Source organism: Passer domesticus, chromosome Z (assembly GCF_036417665.1).
Source record: "Passer domesticus isolate bPasDom1 chromosome Z, bPasDom1.hap1, whole genome shotgun sequence".
NCBI lineage: Eukaryota > Metazoa > Chordata > Aves > Passeriformes > Passeridae > Passer > Passer domesticus.
The window spans coordinates 65578793-65603451 of NC_087512.1; the positions used below are offsets into that span (position 1 = coordinate 65578793).

The window sequence follows — 24659 nt, forward strand, 5'->3', positions numbered from 1 at the left end:
ACCATAGTGGCGTTTGTTTTTGTTCATTGGACAAAATGCTCAATATAAGTTCTGATATTCCTCCATAGGAAAAAGTAGTATTTTCTGTAATGCATTAAAAACAGCTGTTCCTGTATGTACTACAACTCTTATGCAGGGAAATATTTAATCTTTCAATTAATGTGTATATTTTTTTTTATTCTGTAGAAAAAAAAGGGATCCTGTTTTCTTCTTGAAGTTTGGGTTCTCAGACAAGTGGTTTATTTCACTTCTTAGGCAGATATGAATAATGCTTGAATGCGAGCAAGATCTAAGACCCAGGCAGTGCTAGGTGTGCTGATCAGTGCCTATGAGAACATTATTTAGTGGTTTGATGTGTTCAAAATTGCCATGGAGACTTTTAATCTTATATAACTTAATATGTCGTATACCTACACCCAACTCTGGAAAACACGTAATTTCTACAATAGCTTACGACAGATATTATTTTAAAAATAACTCTTCAATATATTATTAGATGTAGGGAATTCTGAGTGTTTTGTTTTCTTGTTAGTTGTTGCCTTTTTTTTTTTCCGCTAAATAAATGTTCCAATGCATATGTTGCAAGGAAATGTCAATGAAAAGGGTATTTGAACTTTAGAACATCTACACTTGGTACTTGACTACAAGTGTTTTGTTTATCCTACTGTCAAGAGAACCTATTAGCCAACACGATTAGCCAAAACCATTCCACTCTGCAGTACTTTAGCAGACTAGTAAATAGTAATAGTAAAAAGTAGCACACATTTTGCAGGAAGGGTTGCGTGAGAAGTGTAACTCTTGTTCCAGAGCATACAGTGTAAATGAATGAGAAATAAATAGTAAAGAGAGAAATGTGCCACAAAAAGATTGAGCTCCTTTCCTGAGTTAACACAGCAGTTACATTAATAGCAGAGGTGGAAATTAGAAACCACTTGGCAGACTCCTATCTGCTGTGATCTCCTTTAGGATAACCTGTGTAGTGTATGAATATGCAACTAAAAAGCAACTGTGATTTTATTCTTCTCTTAAAAAAAAAGAAGTATTATTTCTACAGCTGCAATACCTCTGAATGGATAGCATGTTGAAGGACTTAATGGCTTGGGGAGAGGAATCATCAGTGGATCCGGTTTTTTGGTAAGGGTTTTATCAGTGCAAAAAAGGCCACTATTGTAACTACCAGGCTAAAGATGTAATTTTGCCCTTGGATTTTACTAACCTAGAGGAAAGAAAAAAACAAGATACAGTGGTCACGAGGTTACCTGGATATATTATAAATATCTGACAGCAGGTGTAAAATAGAATACAATTGTGTATATAAGCATATAATGACAGTTGCATAAAAATGTATATAAAAGTGATAGATGAAGAAAATCTGTACATTTAACAATGTCTGTAGTGTTTTGTAAAGCTGCTTTTGTTTTAACCGAATAGATGTTAGGAATAGTCCAAACAACTATGATCCTTGCTTAAACATTAAGGCTAAGTTTTTTTATCTCATAACATTTTCTTTAGTACTTCTGATTAAGAAGGTAGTTGGTGTGTGTGGCAGTCCATAGATATTAAATAGCAATATTTAGTAAGTAATGGTACAACTAATGTTGTACCAATAAAGCATCAGCTGGCAGTAATTTAAATGTACAAAATTATATCTCTAGAATATAAATCTTATTTATAGAATCAGAGAATGTTTTGAGTTGGAAAAACCCCTAAAGATCATCTAGTTCTAACTCCCTTACCATGGCAGGGACACCTCCCACTACATGAGGATGCTCAAAGACACATCCAACCTGTCCTCGAACATGACCAGAGATGGAGCATCCACTTCTCAGAAGAGCAACCTGTTCCAGGTTTCACTACCTTCACAGTGAAAAATTTCCTCCTAACGTCTAATCTAAACCTACTCTCTTTCAATCCATACCCGTTTGCCCTCATCATGTCACTGCAGTTCCTGATGAAGGGTGCCTCTCCAGCTTCCCTGACGGCCCCTTCAGATCCTGAGAGGTTGCCATGAGGCCTCCACACAACCTTCCCTTCTCCAGGCTGAGCAGCCCCAGCTGTCCCAGCCTGGTGTTGTAGGGGACGTGCTCCAGTCCCTTTATCGACTTCATGTTCCTCCTCTGGACTTGCTCCTACGGTTCCATGTCCTCTTATGCTGCGGACACCAGAACTGGACACAGCACTGGTGTCTCAGGGCAGAGCAGAGCAGAGGGGCAGAATCCTCTCCCCTCCCCTGCTGGCCATGCTGCTTTTGGTGCAGCCCAGGACACGACTGGCTTTGTGAGCTGGCTCACGTGGAGTTTTCCATCTGCCATCCCCACCAAATCCTGCCCCACAGAGCTGCTCCCAGTCACTTCTCTGCCTGACCTGTGGGTGTGTCTGGGATTGCCATCACCTGGGTGTAGGACCTTGCACTTATACTTTGTTGAACTTCTTGATGTTCCCACAGTCCCACTTTTGAAGCCTGTCCAAGGTCCCTCTGGCTGGCATCCCTTGCCTCCCGCATGTCCCTGCCCCACACAGCGTGGTGCCATCAGGGAGCTTGCTGAGGGTGCTCCCAATGCCACTGTCCCTGTCACCAACAAAGGTGTGGAACAGTGTCAGCCCCACTGCCGATCCTGGGGATCACCACTGGCCTCAGGTCTCCGTGTGGACAAGGAGCTCTTTGCCAAAACTGTTTCCATGCAGCCATACAGGCAGCTTTTATCCACCAAGTGGTCCGTCCATCAAACCCATGTCTCTCCAATTTAGAGACAAGGATATCCTGTGAGACGGTGTCCAAAGCTTTGCATAAGTGCAGGAAGACAGTGCAATTGCTCTGCCCTTATCCACCAATGCTCTCTTATCCACCACTAACTCCATCACAGAAGGCAAGATTTCTCCTCTGTAAAGCCATGCTGGCTCTTTCCAATCACCTCTTTGTTTTACACATGTCTTAGCATGGTTTCCAGGAGAATCTGCTTCATAAGTTTGCCTGGCACAGAGCTAAAGCTGGCTGCTCTATATATCCCCAGGTCTTCCACTTTATCTTCCCCTTTTTAAAAAATGGGGATTATAGTTCCCTTTTTCGAGTCATCAGGAACTTCACCTGACTGCCATGATGTTTCAAGTATTATGGATAGGGACATAGCAATTAGTCTACCACTTCCCTCAGAACTCAGAATTTAATTTAATGTTAAATTTTCCTTATCACTGAATTATCATTTTCAATATGTTACATCTAGCCCAAAAGAAATGTCTTAATTCCTACCAGGAAGATGTAACCTACCTAGCTCTGTATAAAGGGTTTTCTCTTTTAAAGGTGCCTAGTGTCCAGACCTTACAGCACTTAAGTAAATGTAGTTCTTTTGACTGAAGGTAGTAAAAATATTCGTTATGCCTTTTAAAAATATTGTGCAAGTCCATAGTATTTTAATAATGTTAATTTGAAGCTATAAAATAATTTAAAATACTTACCTTTGTTTAGACACTTCAGGATTGCTTAATTTTTCACACATAGATTGTATTTTTCCCCCATTTTGCAGCACTTTGTTAAGTTAAAAAATATGCTTTTTACCTTGGTATTCAGGTCCATTTTTTTGGGCCTGAACCCCAAGTGTCTGCATTCACAACTTACATTTGCTTTGCCAAAAGTGAAAATATTGGCTCTAGAATAATAGGTCTCATTATTAAAATATGAGTTATGGTTTTATAGCTTACCTGTATAATTTTCTTTTCACTAATAGGCCAGAAAATGAAACAATTATTTGTTCAATGCTATCTGAAAACATTTTAAACAGCAGTATATCTCATGAGATTCATGGTATCTTTCAGTGTATACATCAGAGGTCTCTTGTGCTTAACATCTCACCAACCATGTTCTTTTGAATGGTGGAACTGCATTTTTATTTGAATCAAAGACAGCCGAGATGACCCCCATAGGATAGCAGCAGAAGGGGGCACTTGATCTGTCTTTCTAGTTCTTCTCCGTGCATCCTGCTAGCTGCACTGGAAAAATTCCCTTTTTACATCTTTACATCTAAGGACCACTTCAAAATACTAGGTACAAAACATTTCATTCCTGCTGCCACAAGTACTACAGTTACAAGAAAGGGATTGAGGTTTATAAGGATGAGATGTGAGGACTTTTCAAAGTGGATTGTTGGCAATAAAAGAAATGCTTTAGTACTTGAGGCATTGTGTGATTGACCTGAGCAGAATTTCTGATATATTGGGGGGGATGAGGGGAGAGAGAGGGAGGAAAGAAAGAAGGGAGGGAGAGAGAGAGGGGGAGAGGGAAAGAGAAAGGAAAAGTATTCATGTCTTGTAAACCACAGAAGGCATTGTGAAAGGAAGATGCAGCAAATATAGACACTTGTATTGAGGTTTGGATCAGATTTTCCATATATAGTGAAAATCACTATAGAAATAACTACTGAAATATATAAATTTGAAATAAATATTCCATATAATTTTTAATAAGACGCTAACTCAACTGAAAATGCTTTGTAGGAAAGCCAAAAAGCAAAACCAGGCTTCAAAGGCTAGGCATCAACAAGTCTTTTAAAGGAGTGAATCATTTTGACTTTATCTTAGGTTGAAAATTTGTAGTATCTGTACTGAATCTTGGCTGCAGTTTATTTGCATGACTGAGACAGACAGTTACTCCCCCACCCTGCTCACCACTGTGTTTTGCAGACCTGTTTGGAGATGGTTTTCTACTCTCTGCACAATGCATTCTACTACTGTAGTTTACTCCTGTAAGGCAATTATTGATTTACCTAGGAAAACAGATCTCTTCAGGATTTCACCTTCAGCCTTTCATTAATACCTCTGCAAGTCATGCCACTCTTTTGCATTAAAAACAGCAAAACTAACTATATCCAAAGGAAACCTGTGCCACAGATGCAGAAGCATCTAAACTGATTACACAGGAGAGGGACTGGACCACCTGCAGTAAAAACACAGGGTTGTAGTACTGAGTACAACACCATGTACCTTGTGGGATGCCCAAATTCTCTTTCAAGAGTTCAGTATTGCTGGGAGTGCAAGTATGTTACAGACATAACAGGCCCAGCAGCTTTGTGGGATATGCAAAAGCAAAGAAAACTTTCTGTTTTCTTGTGTTATTAGCTAGCTGATCTGCAACAAGAAGCAGAATTGGAGCAGCAGCTACTTGTGCCAAAAACATGAGCTAATGGTCTTTTAAGGACAAACTTTTAATAGATGGAAAAGGTCAGATTGAGTTCCAAGAAGCCTTTAATAGGGTCACTATTGCAAAATATTCTGGGCTTTCTCATTCTTGGAAAAATGTCTGTAGTACTCCTACTTCCTGGTGTTAGGTGCAGCTCGCCAGCAGGGTCAGGGGGAGGTGGGAGCTTGTCCATTTAAGACCTCCCAGCAGAAAAAGTTGCAAACTTTCTAATAATAATCATCATTACCTAATTACCTATAGCATTGCTTTTATTGTTTTACCAGTAGCATTGTTTTTATCTAAGCAGATAGTTCAACCTGTTGCATAAACAGAACATCTGTCAAGAACAGGACTTACCAACAGAAAGAGTATTTCAGGTATATCTGAAAGAATGTCTGTTGCACTACGCAGGCTTTCAATTTTTTTTTTTTTTTGAGTGTAAAAAGCAGACAATGCTGTCACTTCATCTAAAATTTGCTTTAAATATTGTATTTAATCATCTAGTTCTGTTAATCTGTGTTGAAACTGTATTTTAAAAAATGTCCAACAAAAGTAAATACTTCTAGGTTAATGTAAATTTCTTGCACACTTCACTGGGCTTAAATGTGACTTTGGAGCTGTAACCTAAATGGTGCTGAAATACTAAAATATGAAGGCCATCTAGACTCAAAGTAGTATTTTACTAATAAAATCCTTTAAGTCATGAATTCCAACAGCCTTAACATGTGGTCTCAGAAAAGTTATATTGGCAGTTCTTGGAGAACATTTGGGGTTTTTTTTTTAGTACAGAATGATGATAAATATATATTTCTGGAGCCTATTTTAGAAGGCCAAAGGAAAAGGGAGGATGCCAGTTAATACTCTGCACAGTGAGATGGTTTATTTAAATTCAGAGAAATATTCTTAAGACTAGCTTTAACAAAAGAATTGCAGTGGAATTGTTTATCAGCTTCTCAGCAATTTTTTTTTGGGGTATGCTAAATATTTAAAATTATATTTCAGAGCCATAATGTTACAAATGCCTTTTTTTTTTTTAATAGCTGTTATTAATGTATTTGAAAGGTGTACCTAGGGAAGCATTTATAAAAATATGTGATTTTTCTAATCCTACAAAGGAACTTCTAGTCTCCACAGTTGCCATGGTTAGCATTAATTAACATACTTTTAGAAACTCCTACATTCTGTTTACCTTAATAGTTAAGAGCTTGGACAAATATTTAGCATTCATTTAAATTAATATGATTCATAATTAGGCAAATCACTGTATTTGTAGTCATCGTGAATGACTGTTATATCAAAGATTGTTATGCAGAAACTAAAATCTCTAAGATTTTGTGCTATTGCATTTACAGATGGTTTACAACATGTTTATTCAGAAAACATTAGCAATAATGAGAATGCACAGATTAACCATTACTTGGTTTTTGTCAACATGCAGCCATTTTCAGTTTTGTTACGTGTTTTGAGAGAGAAAAGCAGTAGTAAGCTGCAAGGAGTATTACTGAAATATGTAAACAGGGATTTAGTTTTAATTCTCCTAAGTTTTCTACAGGGAAGACCTTTTACTTTTATTTACATGCATATTTAAGCACAGAATGCTGATTAACAATTTGTCTTTTAAATGTCCTTCTTTGTGCCAATGAATTTAAAAGAATTGTATGCAGAATTATCTATCAGATGTATATCTGATGTGCCCAGCTTCGTCTTTTTTTTTTGTATCTAATAAAATAAGGATAAAATTTGGATATTTTTGAATAGTCATGCAGGCTACATCCACCATGTCAGATCTAAATTTGATGAGTAAGAAAAAGAAAGGAGTATAATTGACATCAGTCAATTACAGTAGAGGAAAAATTGCTTATTTCCCATTAAGTTCCAGTTTTCTTTGTGAGTTGTGAAATCAGATTTTCCTTATATTTTATAAGGTAGTCTTCATTCATTTCTTTAGTACTTAAAAGACTTTTTTTTCCCTAGTTCTGAGTCTTTTTTCAGTGTTCAGGACAAGCTGTACCAGACCTACTTGCTGCTCTCACAATCTGCTTTTGAACAGAGTCCAGGGTAGCCCTGGGTTAACTCGCTTAGCTAGTTAGCACTGCTGCCCATAGAGACATGCATTGTACTTGCTTTTTCAAGTCCATGGACTGTTTTGCTATGCTTACACAGTGCTGAGCCTGAGTTGCAGTTTGTCTTTCAGCCTGGGTAATGAGCTACATGTGAAATCATAGAATTACTTGCCAGAGTTAAGAGAAGGCTCATCATTCCATGATGATCTAGATGAGACAAAACAGATTTAATCTGATTTATTTTTAGTGAAATTATTTATTTTCCTATATTTCCAAATAGGAGATGATGTGAATATTTCATATAACTAATTTCCAGTATTTCACTGGAAGTGTGAAATTCTGTTGGTGTTAAATGAAACTGAATCGAAACTGACTTGTTCAGATTACTATTTTAGAACAGTTATTTTTTGTAACAAATATAATTTGAACTTGCTTTTCTCAGAAAGATTTTTCTGTTTGTTTTTTACTTTATTTTCTCAGGGTTTCTGTTTGTTTATCATAGTTTTATCAGGATTCTTCTGTGTGTGACAAGAATTGTAATTGTACTATTCGTCATGAATGCATGCTACATATCTGCCTTCATGTCTCTCTCTGTTCTTCCAAACACCATCTCTATGAGACTTCATCCAAAAGGGTTCACAGGAGAATTGCCACAGCTATGTCAAATTCTTAAAGGGTAACACGAGGAGCAGCTTGCCATAATTTCTTTTTTTCTTATTATTATTGTTTCTTCATGGAAAAAAAGGCTTAAAAAAAATTGGTGTGGGCTTCCCAGTTTTCTTTCCCTGAACTGCTAATTCAGAATCATGATGCTGAGTTTTTAAATTTTCAAGAGCCCAACATAGTCAAAAATTTTCACTTACATGTTTATTTCCATCCTAACTTCAGTCATTCAGTCTACTTCAGGATGTAAGGGAGCAGTTGAGTAATGTCTGTCACTGAAAAATAGGCACTTTTAATTTCGTTTATGTTCAGAGGCTAAGAAGGAATGTACTGCATCCAGCTCTAGGATGTCCCTAGTACAGGAAGGACATCAATCTGCTGAAGCAAATCCAGAGGAGGGCCACTGAGATGGTCGGAGGATGGAGCACCCTTCCTATGAGGAACGACTGAGAGAACTGGGTTTGTTCAGCCTGGAGAAGGGAAGGCTGTGGGATGACGCCACTGCAGCCTTCCGGTACCTGAAGAGAGATGGAGAGAGGCTTTTTCCAAAGGCATGTAGTGCCAGTACAAGAGAAATGGCTTCAAACTGAAAGGGAGTAGGTTTAGATGAGGTCTCAGGAAGAAATCCATTTCTGCAAGGGTGATGAGGCACTGGAATAGGCTTCCCAGGGAACCTGGAGGTGCCTACTTCCTGACAGTGTTCAAGGCCAGGTTGGATGGGGCTTTTAGCAGACAGATATAGTGGAAGCTGTTCCGGCTCATGGGCAGGGAGTTGAAATTTGATTATCTTTGAGACCTTGTCCAGCCTAGCCTATAATGTGACTCTGTGTCAGTGTACTCTAAAGCATAATACTAGTTTGCAGAAGTTACTAAAGTATTCTTTACCCACAACTTTGTGGTGGCAACAACAACTTGATGTGTGTAACTTTGCTTAGGATAGGGTTGATCTCTTGGATGCCCTAACACTGATGGGCTTGACACCAGCCTTGCCCTTTCCTGCTGCTGCAAGGTGAGTGACTGAGCTACTAAGATACTACTGTAAGAGAAAGCTGAACTAATCTGCATGGAAGTTTGTTTATTTGCTCAAATACTGAATTGATCCCCTATGCTTTGTTACAGTATTTTAGCATAAACAGACATTACTTATTAATACAGCTTCATATAGGAAGATACTGATGGATACATTGTAAAAACAAACAAAAAACTAACCCACAACCTGCTTGCAAGACTGAGAGCTTCTGTACCTGTGGTTTCACAAACCAACTACAGCTTGTGTATTATGCAAGTTCATTAAGCACTTTGTCTATAAAACATCTGGGTTTTTTTTCAAGCAGAAAGAGGTGTAGGTGGCATTTCCATGAAATGAAGGTGGGTAACTGGAAGATACTGCACATGCCAAAAGCTGATGCATGTTCACTGTAGATAAGTATGTCAAAATCTGCTTCATACAAATTCAGCTAGGAAGTTAGAAATTGTTTGAAAATGCAATAAGGTTCTACACAATGCTTCTCTGTGACTTTTCTAGTGTTCTTGCCTGAGCACCTGTGTTTTGTAATTTTTCACATTATTGTACATACAAGTAGACCACTTGTCTCTCCTGATACAGCTTTTCTTTTGCTTTCTTTTAGCAATTTTTTTAGCTTACACACCGTTATAAACTTGCCTCTAGTCTAATTTTGGTTCTGTTTCTTCTTGACCTGGAAGCTGTATTCTCTGGGGATTGGGGGTAGGGAAGGGGACAGGTGGCAGTGTAGAGAAATTTGCTGTAGGAAAATACAAAAGATATGACCATGGAATGAAGCTGAAATACAAGCACCTGAGAAAAGGTTATTATTCTGCTGTTATGCATCTTAAACTGTAAAGGGAGATATTGGTTCTCTCACTGTTAACAGGGACCTCTGTTTCATTCATTTTTAACTCATTTTTGGGATTTACAGGCACTTGGTAAGAAACAAGTTTTGTTTGTGTCCTTGGATATCACAGAACTAATCAAAGAATATTCTGAGTTGGAAGGGACCCACAAGAATCATCAAAGCCAACTCTAAAGTGGATGGTCCAAGCAGAAATCAAACCCAGAACCCTGGCATTATTAGCAGCATGATCTGACCAGCTGGGCTAATCTCACGTTCCCCATATATATTGAACACTCATTATTGTCAACAAGATCTAATAACTGCACAGGAAATCATAAGCTAAAGTGATGGGAATGTAAATAGTTTGTCAGCTTTTCTAGAAGATTCTGGTAGTAATTGTAGTGAGTGAACAATTTCTTGAAGGATTAGAGATGCAATCATGAGATGTTAGAGCTACTGATGTGCAATATTTCCCAGTCTTTACTTAAAGGCAAGAGCAGCCTCTTCATGGTAGAGCTGATTGCTCTTTTACTCTCGATTGCATATTTATTTTTGTGGCTTGTCAGGTAGCTAATTTTTGCACAAAAGGTGCAATATTTGTCTATGTCAAACTTTGCAAGTTTTTGGCATTGTTTAAAAAAAAATACATTTTATTCCATTTATTTTGTCCACCTAATTTTGTTCATTTTACCACAAATTTCTTTAGTTCAAAACAAGAACTTGTCTCATGACATGATTTGATTTTGGTTGATTTAAAATAAAATTCAGTATCTGTCTATAACTATTCATTTTCTAGTGAACTTCAGCAAAATTTTAAGTCTCGTAGCTGCGTATAATTATGGTGTAGTACAAAAGAGAAATGTATGAATTATACCAATTCCATCTCAGAAGTAATACCACCTAAGTTCCATCCTGCTTATGCAGTTTTTATGAGAGCTGTATAGAAGCCTGTATAGAAGCAAGTAATTAAAAAAAAAGGTTAGTAAATCCATGTGAATTCTTGAAAAACATTTTAAAAATGCAAATGGCTGAACATCTTAAGAAATATTACAACTTTTTACTTCTGTGAACTTTAAAAATCATGAATCTTTAAGTGTATATTCATTTCCTTCCTGAAAAGCAATTTTCTTTTTTATTTAAGTGTCACAAAAAAAGCTCAACAACTGTTTGTGGTGGATTGAGGGCAGACAGCGGATTCTGTATTCACTGCACATTGGTACCTTCTTTTAAATAGGAGAAAAAACAAACCTGGTGAAACATTCATTGTAAGGAGACAAAACTCTCCATAGATGTACTTTGGACGTGTATTAGATAATTGCACAAAGAAACAGTGAAAAAAAGTGTTTGTGACTAATTGTAGAGACACTTTCCAGAGAAGTTTATTAATACAAGTAAGAAGTACAAGTACATGTTGCTTTCTGTGTCACATTTTATTCTTATGGTTACAAAGTTAGATTCTTGGAATGAGATCCTGGCATCCTGTGAGAAATATGGAGTTTTTGAGTATTGGTCTAATCAAGTTAGGACATTTGCCCACAAAAGGTCTTCAACAGAAGAGCTAAAAACTAGACAAAACTTACAAGTACAGCTCAAACAATGGAAATATTAGGTCGGCATAGGTTGTTTTGATAATCACAAGACTTTTTCTTGGACTAAATTTTGAAGTTCTTTTAAACAGGAACTGCAGTTTGACCTCAGTGGAAAAGCAATACTTTATGCTAGCTCTATATTTTTAAGCAACTTCATACAAAAATTTGGTAATATTGACGATTGGGTTAACTGTAAAATATCTTTTCATTGCAAATTGTTTGCAGCTTCAGTGGACATTTTGGGATTTGGGGTTTTTTTGGGTTGAATAGTATTTTTTTTCCTTTTTACCTGAATTTGACTTTACTGATAAATTCTCTATGCTCTGTTAATTGCAACACAGAATTTCTGAGTCCAAATGCATGTTGCTAAGGGTGTAATCTTATATTTTGCTAGAGAAATCCAGCTCTGGGCACCTAATATTGTTAAGATAATTAGATATCTTAGATAAGATCAGAATAGACTGATGTCCTGGTTCATTCAGGAGTGTCACACTGGATTCTACAGAGCTTGAAGCCTCAGCATACTGCTGGCAGGGTAGAAGTGGGCATATCTGCAGAGCTCAAATCCAGTTAATGGCTAAAGGGCTCCTTGGACTATAAAATTATGTATCCTCAATATTTGTACATGTGAATCTAGTCTGTTTTATTCAGAAATGAAAAAAAATGGACACATTTCTGCACAACTAGAGCACCTTTTTTATTTATTTTTTTTTAATTAACATTCTCTCTCTTACTTCCATAGAAGATGCATTGTGAAACAAGGGATGTTTTTTTTTCTCAAAATGTTTTTTTCTTTTTAACTGCAATAGTTTCACTGTGTTAGTCATGGGTTCTCATGTTGCTTTTTTATCTTATTTGAATTTACCTTCTGGGACAAAAAAGCAAAAGAAAAGAACAGTACACAGACTCACAACTCGTGGTGGGAATGAATCTGGACAGATAAACTGTGCTGTGTCAGAGCCATTTCATGCTGGATTTATGTTCTACAAACGGATAAGTGACAAAAAAAATTTTAATGTGTACTACATATTTGCCCAGAAGACATGAGATAAACTCTGTAGTCATTAACTTGAAGGGTAGTTCATAACAGACTTTCCTGTTAGTCTTGAGAAAATTTTTGTTCTGCATAATTTTTCTGTTTCTTTGCTTGCCAAGGAATTTTTTTGGTTTATGTTGCATCAATTCATTCTATCACTGTTATAGTTTAATAAAAGATGGTAGGATGCAATAAGATATTTAGATATATATAGGCAGACCTTTATATTTACACAAATCCCCACTTAGCTTGCAGAGGGATGTTTAAATTTCAGGCTTATTGTCCAGAACTTGATTTTCTTTTCTTTGTTCCCTTTTCCTTCTGAGAAGTTCCCTCTGCCTTATTTTGCTTTTGCAATGGAAGGTGATAATGAGTTCTTTCACTTGTAAACTGTCATTCTTGGAATGAATTTTGGTACAGATGGGATTTGTCTACCTTTATTCTGAAATTTTCCAGAGTTCTTACATGCTCTACCCTGGAGGGGATGTGTGGGATCTGGCAGTTACTAGAGTTCAACTGTTCAACTGTACTTTCAACTTTGAGAATAATTTTTTTATTCCTTGCTATTTCAGGGATTTAATTTCTGTGTTTTAAGGGCATATTTTTTCTTTTCTTTCTTTCTTTTTAATGAAAAAATAAAAATTTAAATGCAACATGATACTGGACTTAGAATATTGAATAAATTAGTTATTTGCAATACTTTTAGAGAAAAAGTATTGTAAAGTTTTTGTTTTTTTTTCAAAGATGCTTGAAAGCTCTCTGAATGATGCTTATTTGCATGTTTGCTGGTTTTAAAAGGAGGAAAGCACTAAACTAAATTGCTGCATATGAATTTTTATGAATTTTTATTATGCAACTCAGCCTACTGTATGACCAGTGAAAGCTGGAGTGCTTTTTCATTTTATGGTGGTTTTGCTTTTATTATTTACCTTTTACTACTGGGCACATAAGTGGGGGACTGATTTGGCTGAAGAAAGAGTCACTGCCTTCAGGAGTGACTTTCACATTTTTTACAGTTATTATGTGGCTCATATGCCTAAAATAGTCTTTGTTTGAAATCAGTAGTATCAGCACCAAATTATTGAAAGCAGAAAGTAGAAATGAAAGTTTCTGTGGCACAATGGCTACATCTGTTTTCATTTGGGTTGTATTGGTTGCCTCCTCCAGAACATCACAGATCTCCCAGAAGGACCCAAAGCAATGGCACAGGTTTTTATTCATGCACCAGTTAGTTAGCAACATTTCAGCTACTGATTACTTTACATACATTCTGGGAGGCTGTGAAGGACAGAGATCAGTTTTTAAATGTGTCCCAGTGCTACTTCAGCTACTTCAGATACCACAGTGCTACTGTGGTATCTATTGTAGTGATGTGTAGCTTGTAACTACACTGGGTACTGAGTTAAGCACAGTTTTCAGGAAGGGCTTTTAATTGGCATAGTAAAAACTTCTCTACCAAGTGAGCGCCCCGTTGGTTTCATGCCCTATTAAAAAAAATCAGTAGAAACGGGAGTCTTGAAGACTAGAAAAGATTCTAACAGTGGAGAATCTAAAAACAGAATTCTGGGAGGTAGAGGAAAACTTCAAATAAAGTGCATGAGTTCTTAAACACTTGTGAGTGGAAACCAAGCAACATTTTCTCTTTCAGCAAATGCTGTTTCGGGATTGTTTTGGACGATTTCAGATCTTATGGAAAATGTTCATAAAGGGAGGTAACAAGAGATTTTGTTTCTCAGAGTCTCTTTTATGTTAAAAAATTGTCAGAAAATTGTGTATCAAACTTATGATTCTAGGTGTATAATATCACCTATACAGAGAATGCAAATTTAAATCTAGAGTGTTTGCAAGGTCAGAGCTAAAAGATACTCTGCAGAATTTTTGGGTTCAGAAGCTGTCATGTAGAAGCTAAAGCTGAACAATTTTGTCTCCTTCTGCACTGGAAGACAAAGCATAATACTGAAGAATTACACTTCACTCACTATGATATTACCAAGTAAACCCTGGAGGGAAAGAAAGGGAATTTCATTCTAGACTGTTTCAAGTTATATTTCTCATGTATTCAGGTGATGGGCTAGCAAGCTAGCCATCCTTATTATTTTTGTTGTCATCATTTTTATTATGATTATTTTATTACGTTGACAAGAAAAAAGAAATAATGGTCAAAAAAAATTGGGTGCTTCAGTTTTGGGGAAATGTGGAGAATGGTTTATTTTTCTGTGCCTTCACTGAGGTATGCTTTTCTCACTGTTCTTACTCTGGCTGTTGTGCAGGTGGTTGACCAGATTGACACACTGACATGTGATCTGCAGCTGGAGGAAGAGATGACAGACAGTTCCAAAACAGACACCCTGAACAGCAGCTCCAGCAGCACAACCGCCTCCAGCTTGGAGAAGGTCAAGGTTCGGGGCAGCGCGCCCCTCATCAAGCCCCCTGCACACCCCTCTGCCATCCTCACCGTGCTGCGCAAGCCGAACCCGCCGCCTCCTCCCCCTCGACTGACACCCGTCAAGTGTGATGAGCCTCCCAGGCTGCCTCCCTTGGCCAACCCACTCAAGACCAATGGCACCCTGCTGCGGAACGGGGGCCTGCCCGTCGGGCCCGGCCGCATCCCGAATGGAGATGTGTGCTGCATGCCCAACAGTAACTTGGAGAAAGGGGTGATGCAGCCTCTGGTGCACAGAGCTGAGAAGGAGCGGTGTCCCCAGGCGGGGGCGAGGGAGCGCGTACGGTTCAGTGAGAAAGTGCAGTACCACGGCTACTGCCCCGACTGTGACGTTCGCTATAACATCAAAAACAGGGACGTGCACTTGCACAGCGAGCCGGCCCGGGTTGCAGGAAAGCTGCCACACCAGTGCCCTCCTCTGCCACCTCCTCCACCTCCATTGCCTCCGTTTCTTCTGGAAAATGGAGGGTTGGGGATAAGTCCTAGTAATAGCTTTCCTCCTCCGAGACCTGCAACTGTGCCTCCACAAACTGCGCCAAAACCCCAGAAGACCATCTTGAGGAAATCAACCACTACAACAGTGTGAAGTATGCCCCTTGTAATAACTCTTTGCTTTTTCCTATATATAAACATAAATAGGTAATGAGCACTTTCTACTTGAGCAATAAAAAGACCCAATGTATTACACCCTGTGTCCCATGAAGTGGCATAAAAATCACATGGTAAGTACAAAGAGGAATATTTGTTGGTCTTATTTGTACTCACCAAAAATACCCTTATGGCAAAGGGTGCTGAAATAATACTCATTCTTTAGCACCAATATTGTGAACATCTGTAGCAGTTTCTTATTTGTAGCGTGGTTTAAAATACAATGAAAAGAAAGTTCAGTGTGATAATACTGCGTAGTGATATGTGATAGGTTTCAGTCTGACATAAAGGAATAACCATTTCTCTCCTGGGTTTTGGGACTTTTCAAAAGTCTTTTAATGAAGTCAAGTACCAGGCAATAGCCTTCGAATTCTACCAAATGCTTTTTTTTCTCTTCATGCGTGCTTAAGCAAACTAACTGTCGGGTGGTTGCAGTAGGGGCTAATCACTGGACTGTCAGTAGCTTGGTCTTTGGTGGGGAAGTAAATAATTGAGATGTATGTTGGCGTGGCTCTGGAAAACTGAGTTGCATTTTGTTTCTCACTGTCTCAGTGCATCACTACTGATGTAAAGTACCGAGTGTGAGATGATCAGGGATGGTCCCATTAAGTTCCCCGTTTTTCTCAATCTGCAAAATGGAAGTGATATTTTATCTTACTGTGCAGTGGCAGTAGGCTGAAAAAACAAAGCCCAGTTCTGTGTTTTTCACAAAGCTTTTGTCTGGTGCAAATCTTCTTTTTGAAGGCAAAGAAAATGTTGCTTAAGGCCTCCAGGGACATCCACTTAATTCTTGTAAAGAGCTTTGAAGTTGAAAAGCTCTGTGCAATTATGGCACATTAACATGCAAAACAAGATATTTTACATGTTATCACATTTTGATGGTGAACCCAATTAATATTCTTACTAGTTGAAAAAAAGTCCTCAGTGTTTTTAATTATTTTATGACAGACTATCCTTTTATTCTCACAAAGAGAATTGCAAGGACTTAGAGTGTAAAAAAACATCCAGTCGATGAATAAATCTGATAATAAATCTGTTATTTACAAAACTTGTGCCAAAATAATCTCAATGGCCAACAGCAAATGCTATATGAAAAAAAAGTATGCTTATTTCAGTTGAAATATAAAAGATACTTTATGGCAAAAGAGGAAAAAACTGGACAAAATAGATTTTGAATTTTAATTCCTATTTACATCTAGTAATAGATATTAAACAGATGTTATGTTTCTCTGTATAGGTATTCTCGTCTTTAAACCAAAATAATAAGAATAATTGTAACAAAAGTCCCATCAGATGACTACTGTTTGTAAACCTTTGCGGTAAGCAAACATTTTATTTTGTGCAAATACACATCCAGGGTCTAAAGCCTCATGAAGTATTCCCTGCATAAAAGGCAAAGAAAGGAAATCATCCTAAATTCTTAATCATGCTTTCCCCTCATGCCACCCATGTGTTTTTCATGATGCACTTTACATTTGGTATTGTTTGACTGTACTTGATCCCACGAGAGCTGTTGCCGAGTGCAATAAGTCCAGGCGCTCGCAGCAGGAGACAGTAACTCATCCTGCATCTGTGCAAGATCTTTGCTGCCCAAATCAGGATTATGGCAGGTGGATTCTGCTCACATGCTGGAACTCAACAGCACCTCCCTTGTTCATACATTGAAAACTGCATTTAAAATCACTGGAACAATGTGCAGACATATCCGTATTACATAGTTGCAGGTTTTTCTTTTAAAAAGAAAATTCCTGCTGTCCTTACTTTATCACTGCTATACAGGTCATACACCTGTTATGTGCAAGTTTAATATTTTTTTCATTCTTAAACGAGCTACTGTTTACAAGAAATAAGATAATGCAAATCAAATATTGCACATAAAATATTAAAGGAAATAAAGCTGAGTAATTTTAGAGGGTTATGGTTTGGGGCATATGTGTTACCTTACTTTTTTGGTATGAACTCACCTGTGATAGCAGAGTGCTGCATTTCTCCTCTGGGCTTGTCAGTCTCGTGAACATGTTAACACCTCCCGACTGGATGTTGTGCTCAGTGGATGTGGACTGATGTACATGTAAATTTCAGTTTTGTTACAGCTGTCAGCTCCCGAAAGCTTAAACAGCATCCAAGTTTCAGCAGTTAATGTTCAGTTTTGGTACTCCACATCTTGCATCTCATAATTTGTCTTCTCCTTCAGAAGTGCTTTCTTATCTCTTTCCCCACATCTCCTGAATATCTTCATATGATGTGGCTAGGCCATGAAAAGATGCAGCTTTTCAAATGCAATGCTATCTTTGACCAGCAGTGCAGCTTCAAAATGTGATGGGAAAACATTGTTTTTCTGCAAAGTTTGACAACCCAGGCTTTCTTTAATACCACATGTTCCAAGGTCTCTGTAAAATCATAGTACAAACATTGAATCAGTTATGTTTTAATGAGAATGTCTCTGGCCTGTGTCCTATTGTAAGGTAGTTTTGTCAGAGTAATAATTTCACATTAATAACATGTCAGAATAAAATTAAGGTTAAGACAGGTAAACTGGCAAAATGTAGGAAACAATTGACTTTAAATTTTGCAGCACTGTTTGGAAACTGCTAATAGAAATGGTGTAACAACAAATGAAATAGTAGTGTATTCAGCTAGCAGTTACATTTATATTAGGAAAGTAAAGTCTGTGAAGCATTTTTTGAATATATACAAAACAGTATGCTTCACACTTTACTGAGGAAAACTAAACTAAAAATAAACTAACCAGAACTGCACAGGAGTTGTCTGCATTTATAATGCAAATGTAATATTCTCTGAGATTACATTTAGTATTTTGCAAATGTGTTTACACCTGAAAAAATGAAGGTCCAGTAGCAGTACTCAGAGCTTTAATTCAGTGTCTGCCTGCTATCAGCCTGCTGTCTAGCTTTAAGTCCCTAAGGTATTTTACAATCTCAACTGTGCAGATCTAGACTTCCCAAATGCAAAAGGGAGAAGGTTGATTCTATCAATTTAATGAAGGAGACAAGTTTAGGAAAATTAGTATAAAAAATGAAAATTACTTAATTTGTAATAATGGCATTCATTAAAAAAGTTAACCCATTAATGCATTGCAAGAAAGGAAAACTAGGAGAGTAAAATCCATAACAATCCTTTTGAAGGACGTAAGGTAGGAATCTTCAAAAAGATAATGGATCTTTCTGCCACCTAGTAAAAGTCACCGTTCTTCCTTCTCTCTTGTTGTCTGGAGTTGTTACAACTTTCATCTCATCACCAACTTCCTTAAAAACAAGAAAAAATTCCAAATCTTCATTGATGTTTTTTCATTATTAAATCAATATTTTATTTAAAATGCAACATGACATAAGTCAAGTATACTACAGCTCTTGTTATTAGCTTTCTTCAGATAATTTGTTTATTGGTTTTGAAGCAGAGAGCAGTATGACTTCTTTAATTACCAGAGAGATTTTTATGTGGATGTTTGCTCAGATCTTTCTTTCCATGTTCTAATTATGGCTTTCCTTTCAGTAATGCCACAAACAGTAATCTTACATGTGCATGTAAAATCATACTGTGGTTGCTGTGTCACTTGTCTGATGTAGTTTTAAAGTAGGCATGAGTATTGAGCACATGTTTTTGCAGAGGCAGCATTTCTCACCCCCTACTTGTATATATACCGTGAGTCATGCTTTTTCAGGGTAGTATGTGTGCGTTTAGAAGCAAAATACCTATCCAGTGCTCAAACTAGTAATGCTATTGAAGGCATAATGCTCACAGGTGCAGAAAGGTCTTGCAAGTGAGGTGTGCACAAAGGCATGTGGCAGAAATGTGTATATGGTTAGCCTTGCTAAGCATAATTGCTAGAATACTCAGTCTGAAAAAATATTTGGCATCTGTTATATAAACATGTACTTTGTAAGGATATTTGTGATCTATCTCATACAATATTTACATGCTGCAGCCTAAAATTTCTGTATCTGTATTAGCACAGACCACAACTGAAGCAACCGCAGCAGCAGCAGCACTGGTGTTACTGGGTCAGTATCCCGAAGAGCAGTGCCTGCAAACTGCAGTACAGCCTCACCTTTGGTAGCAGTTACATATTGATGGCTTTTAGTTGACAAAAAGTAGCAGGGATCTTATCTCAATCACCTCTTTTATGGCGGCTAATTGTTCAATAGAGCAAGTTTCTCCACCAGTCATAATTTTGGAAAGGGATTGCAGTAATCCATCTTGGGATAGCTCGGGGGAGCACAAGCAAGCTGACTTTAATTTCTGATCTTAAATGCTTTGACATGTCTAACTCCTACTGGTGAAAGAGCTCTCTTGTTAGCTAAGACTGGAGCTGCTGGGATGAATGGATCTGACCATGTATGCTGCTGCTGGAAGAGGCCCGTGCTCGAGTCAGCTGGTGCAAGTCTGCCCCTGTTCTCGGAGCCCTCACATTTTTTTGTATATGGTGATGTTCTTGTTGGTACATGGTGGGAGAGTTTTGTTAAGAAATTACACCTGCACCGTGTTCATCAGCTGAGCTGTATTGTTTCAGTTCCATTCAGTTCATTTCACTAGCAGTTTCTGGAAATGCATTTCTGGAAACTGCTAGTGGTGAAGCATATTTAAGTTGTTGTATTTAAGTTGCCCGGTCCTCCATGCTAAATCTTTAGAAATTTTGAAGGAAGGGTTTTCTTACTTTTTGAGGTAATTGTTCTCCTGTCAGGTTATACAAATAAGATGAGAATCATCATGCAGTAATGATGAAAGTGGAGTAGAAGTTTTCATACTTTGAGGGATTGGGTTTCTTATTGAAGGACTGTGTATCTTCTGTTGCATGAAAATGGTTTTTACAGACAGCTGAGAAAAAGGTAGAACATAAATTGCACCTGATATCCAGCCAAGAGCAGTACTTTGAGGAATGAGTAAAACCAGAATAATTTTGTTGCCTTTCTTGGGAAAGATAAGGAGTCCAGGAAGATCAGGGAATTGTTGCATCTTCTTCTCAGCACAAGAGATTTTTTCTTTAATTTCTGAAATATTGGATGTGTATTCTACAATTCTTTAAGGAACTTAGTACAATCTATGTCATTGTTGCTTGTAAATTATATTCATGAAAAAAAGAAAAACTTTTTGTAAGAGCTTTTTGATATCACAGCTGTCTCTAGATGTTGTTTATCTGATATTTTGAATAACTTTTTATGGAATCTTGAAAGCAATAATGGTAAAAATTACATAAGAAGGGAAAATAATAGGCAAATTATGAAAAACCCATTCGACAGATGTGTTTAAGTATATTCCTCAGTGGTGCTTACATGACAATAGCAACTTCAATATGAGAGCTTGTTTTTCTTTATGTAGGATTCTTATTATTACTTGAAAATCTTGAATGATGAGTTTTATATAATAATTAGATTAAGTGGTAAGGAAAAAGTCAGTCAGTGACAGAAATTCTCATGGAAGTATTTATTTCCTTTCCAGTTCAGCATTGATTTTTCTAAGTAAAAGTTGTGTGTGTTGGTCTCTTTCTTGGGTAAATTAGCATGTGAAAACCAGAACATTATGATGCTGTCTTTTTGTATAGCTCTCTAATGCCTACAGGGTATTTTGGTTTTCCTTTTTTGCAAACACAGTGATGATTTGGATGATTTGATGGTACACGGATATACTGGAGTTAAAAGGTTCTCTACATCCCTGTCTCCCTTCAAATTGAGTTTAATGCTCTCTCAACAAGTTCCGGTAACTCTTGAGCTAAGATCCTTTTTCCGTATTTGTTGACAGTAGTCCTGGTGTTGCATAAACTGACCTGTGATCAAAACCCCCGAAATTCTGCTGGTCACACCAGTCTCTAAGCCAGGTATTATTCTTCATGATTTTTCTGTTTCTAACCCCTTCATTCCCTGCAAATGGGAGGACAGGGAGAACACAACTGGTACTCCAGATCCCTTGACCAGTTGTCTCAAGGCCCTGAGCACCTGCTTGACTCTCTGAAGCCCTTGATGAGATTTCATTGCTGCCTACCTGAAAAGCCAATAGAGGCTGATAATCAGTGGGCCATACCAGGCTGGGTTGTTTCTTGGTGATGTCTCTTACATCGGCCTCAGGGAGGCAACACATCTCCCTGTGGCTTGGGTCTGGTTGGCATGTTGGGCCCTCCATTCCTCTCAAAAGGGAACCCTTAGGCATTCCTTCCTAGGCAATCCCTCCATTCCAGAAGAACTTAAATCCCCTTTCTCATTTCCCTGGTCCCAAGATTCCAGAGCCTCATATCAACTGTATAAGAACAACTGTGAAGGTGAGGCAAGTTGGATGGGAATTCAGTATCAATCATGGGTCAGGAGAAGAGTGAAGTCAGCACCTTGAATTTTAGGAAAGCAATATTTCAGCGTTTTGAGAAATTAACCAATGGGCAAACCTAGGAAACTGGGACAAGGAAACAGAACAGGACTGGAAGATCTATCCAGGGAGCACAGGATCTCTCATTGACAGAGCAAGAGGTCAGCTTAGATTAATCAAAAACTGCTGGTTAAGCAAAAAGGAAAGAAGGAAACGCACAAGAAGATAATGGAAGCAGAGACATGTATCCTCTAGGGAGAGATTGCCTAGTTGTATAGGTGTGAGGCCAGGAAAACCAAGGCATAGAGATAGTTGAACTTGGCAAGGGATGCAAAGAATAATAAGAACAACATGTTAATCAGAGAGAAAAGGAAGGTCAAAGAAAGTATACAGCCCCTGATGAACACAGACTGGCAATTGGGTAACAGCAGACAAGGAAAAGGCTGAGGCACTAAACTTTTTCACTTCAGTCAATGGATACCTCCTTCCCACTCTCAAATGGGGAGTGTCTCAATCCACTGTAAATGAGGATCAGTTCTATGAACACCCAAAGAACCTGAATGTATGTAAGTTTAAGGGACCCAATGAGATGCATCCCAGAGTACTAAGGGAATTGGCTCTTGTAGTTGCCAACCCTCTCTCCATAATACTCAGAAAGTTGTAGCAGTCAGGGGAAGTCCCAGGTGACAGGAAAAAGAGAAACATTGAACCAACTCATCTTAAAAAAGTGTAGAAAGGAGAAGTCTGGGAGCTACCAACCTGTCAGTCTCACCTTGGTGCCTGGAAGGTAATGGAACAGATCCTCCTAGAATGCACATGGAGGACAGGAAGGTGATTTGAGACAGCATGGCTGATCAACTTGTGATCTTCTACAATGCAAAGACTACATCAATCAGCAGAGGAAGGACTACACACTTTATCTGTCTGACTCCTGTGGGGCGTTTGAGTTCTCTCCAACATCCTTCTTTCTCAATTGGAGAGATATGGATAGATTATTCAGTAGAGTAGGAATTATTTGGATGCTCACATCCAAATAATTCCTACTCTACTGAATAATCTATCCATAGAGGAGGGGAACTGGTCAACAGCTTGATGTACAGATGGAGATCAGTGGAAAGTGGTGCCCTTATTTAATATCTTCATTAATGACATAGAGGAAGGGGTCAAGTTCACCCTCAGCAGGTTTGCAGATGACACCAAGCTGAGCGGTGCGGCGACACTCCTGAAGGACAAGATGACATCCAGAAGGACCTGCACAAGTTTGAGAAGTGGGTCGGTCCATGGGAAACTCATGGGGTTCAATAAAGCCAAGTGCAAAATGCTGCACCTGGGTCATGTCAGCCCCCAGTATACAGGTAGGCTGCAGGATGAACAGATCAGGAGCTGCCCTGCTGAGGACTTAATGGGTACTGGGGGATCAGAGTTTGGGCAATGAGCTGGTGATGTGTGTACATAGCCCAGAAAGCCAGCTGTATCCTGGTCACATCAAAAGTGTGACCTGTGGGTTAATAAAAGTGATTCTCCTCCTCTAGTCTGCACTGGCGGGACACCAGCTGGAGTACTGCATCTGCCTCTGAGCCCTCAGAATGAAAAAGACACGGACCTATTGGAGCAGGTCCACAGAAGGGCCTCAAAACTGAGCAGAGGGAGCACCATCCCTACAAGGAAAGAGTGATGGACTTTGCATTATTTAGCCTGGAGAAGAGGCAGAGAAATCAGGACTGATATTGAACCTAGGAAGAAGGGAGGAGTGGAAGGTGATTTAAGATTTAGTTTTTATTTGTTATTTTCCTACTCTTATTTGATTGGTAATAAATTAATTTCCAAAATCCAGTCTGTATTACCTGTGATGGTAATGGTAATGGTACCTGTGATAGTGAGGGGTCTCTTCCTTTACCTGATTCTACTCTTGAGCCTCTTGTTATATTTTCTCTACCCTGTCCAGCTGAGGAGAGGGAGTAATAAAACATCTTTCATGGGCTTTCATCCAGCCAGGGACAGCCCCCTCACAAGCCATGTCTAAGAGTCCAGGATTTAGTGAACTGTTACTGGAAAATATATTTTCCTTATAATTGATCTTCAGAAAAAGTGCAAATTAGAAATTCAGAAAAGGAAAGTAATTTCATATTAAGAGTTTAAAATTTCTGGATATTATTTGCTTTAACTAAAATGATTAAATGTTTAGAGGGAGCTTATTCATTAATTTAGTGGAAATAATGTTTCTGAAAGCAGAGGACCCATTAATATTGCAAAAAAACCACATAGGTATTGTTGTCTGAGTTAATAAAATCCGATTAGAAATAAGATTAAAATTCTTCACAGTGAAAAGAACTTATTTAGAAAAGCAGTCAGTAATCCACAGCATGAAGTCTTTGAATTAATTCTGCATTTCTCTAAAAAGGAGACACACTAAGTCTAAGGAAAATACTACAGTAGTAAGCAGGAAAGCAAAGTAATTTACTCTAATGTTCACTGTTAGCCATTAAAAGAACTGATACACCTTTCATTAAAAGACAGATGAAAAATATACTTTTCTGATGTAGCCAGCAGGTGCAGTTTTGTACTTGACAGAGAGGAGAGATGAAAAGAATCAGTTAAGCATGCCAGAAGCAATGAAAAAATTAAAATGTCAAACTTTATTTTTTATAGACAGGCAGGCACAACTCAGTACAAATTGTTCAGAGTGTTAATGAATTGCTTCTACTTACATGGTGACTTGAAAGGAATGTGTTGGATGGCTTTTATGAATATATATGGAAGTGATTCTCTACCGTCTAGAATTATGATTTCAGAACAAATCATCTTTTCTATATCTGTGTGGAAAATCTACATCAGAACAGCAGACTCTAGATCCACTGTAATGTCAAATCCTTTGGCAGCCA

The 24659-nt window shown here is 38.1% G+C and overlaps 1 protein-coding gene across 4 annotated transcripts in view; it reads left to right on the top strand.

The window, feature by feature from the left end:
- The window catches only part of PRR16 (proline rich 16), a 144558-nt gene that overhangs the window by 77258 nt on the left and 42641 nt on the right, over positions 1-24659 (top strand). For 2 of the 4 annotated variants that reach the window (XR_010352409.1, XR_010352411.1), the window contains exon 2: positions 14645-15539. Coding sequence is in view for 1 of the 4 variants with exons in the window: in XM_064403457.1 (XP_064259527.1) it covers positions 14645-15403 (759 nt within the window). In the remaining 3 variants the exon portion in view is untranslated. Of the gene's footprint in view, positions 1-14644; positions 15540-16702; positions 16785-24659 lie in introns of all 4 variants that reach the window. The other 2 variants (XR_010352410.1, XM_064403457.1) reach the window with 2 other exon arrangements.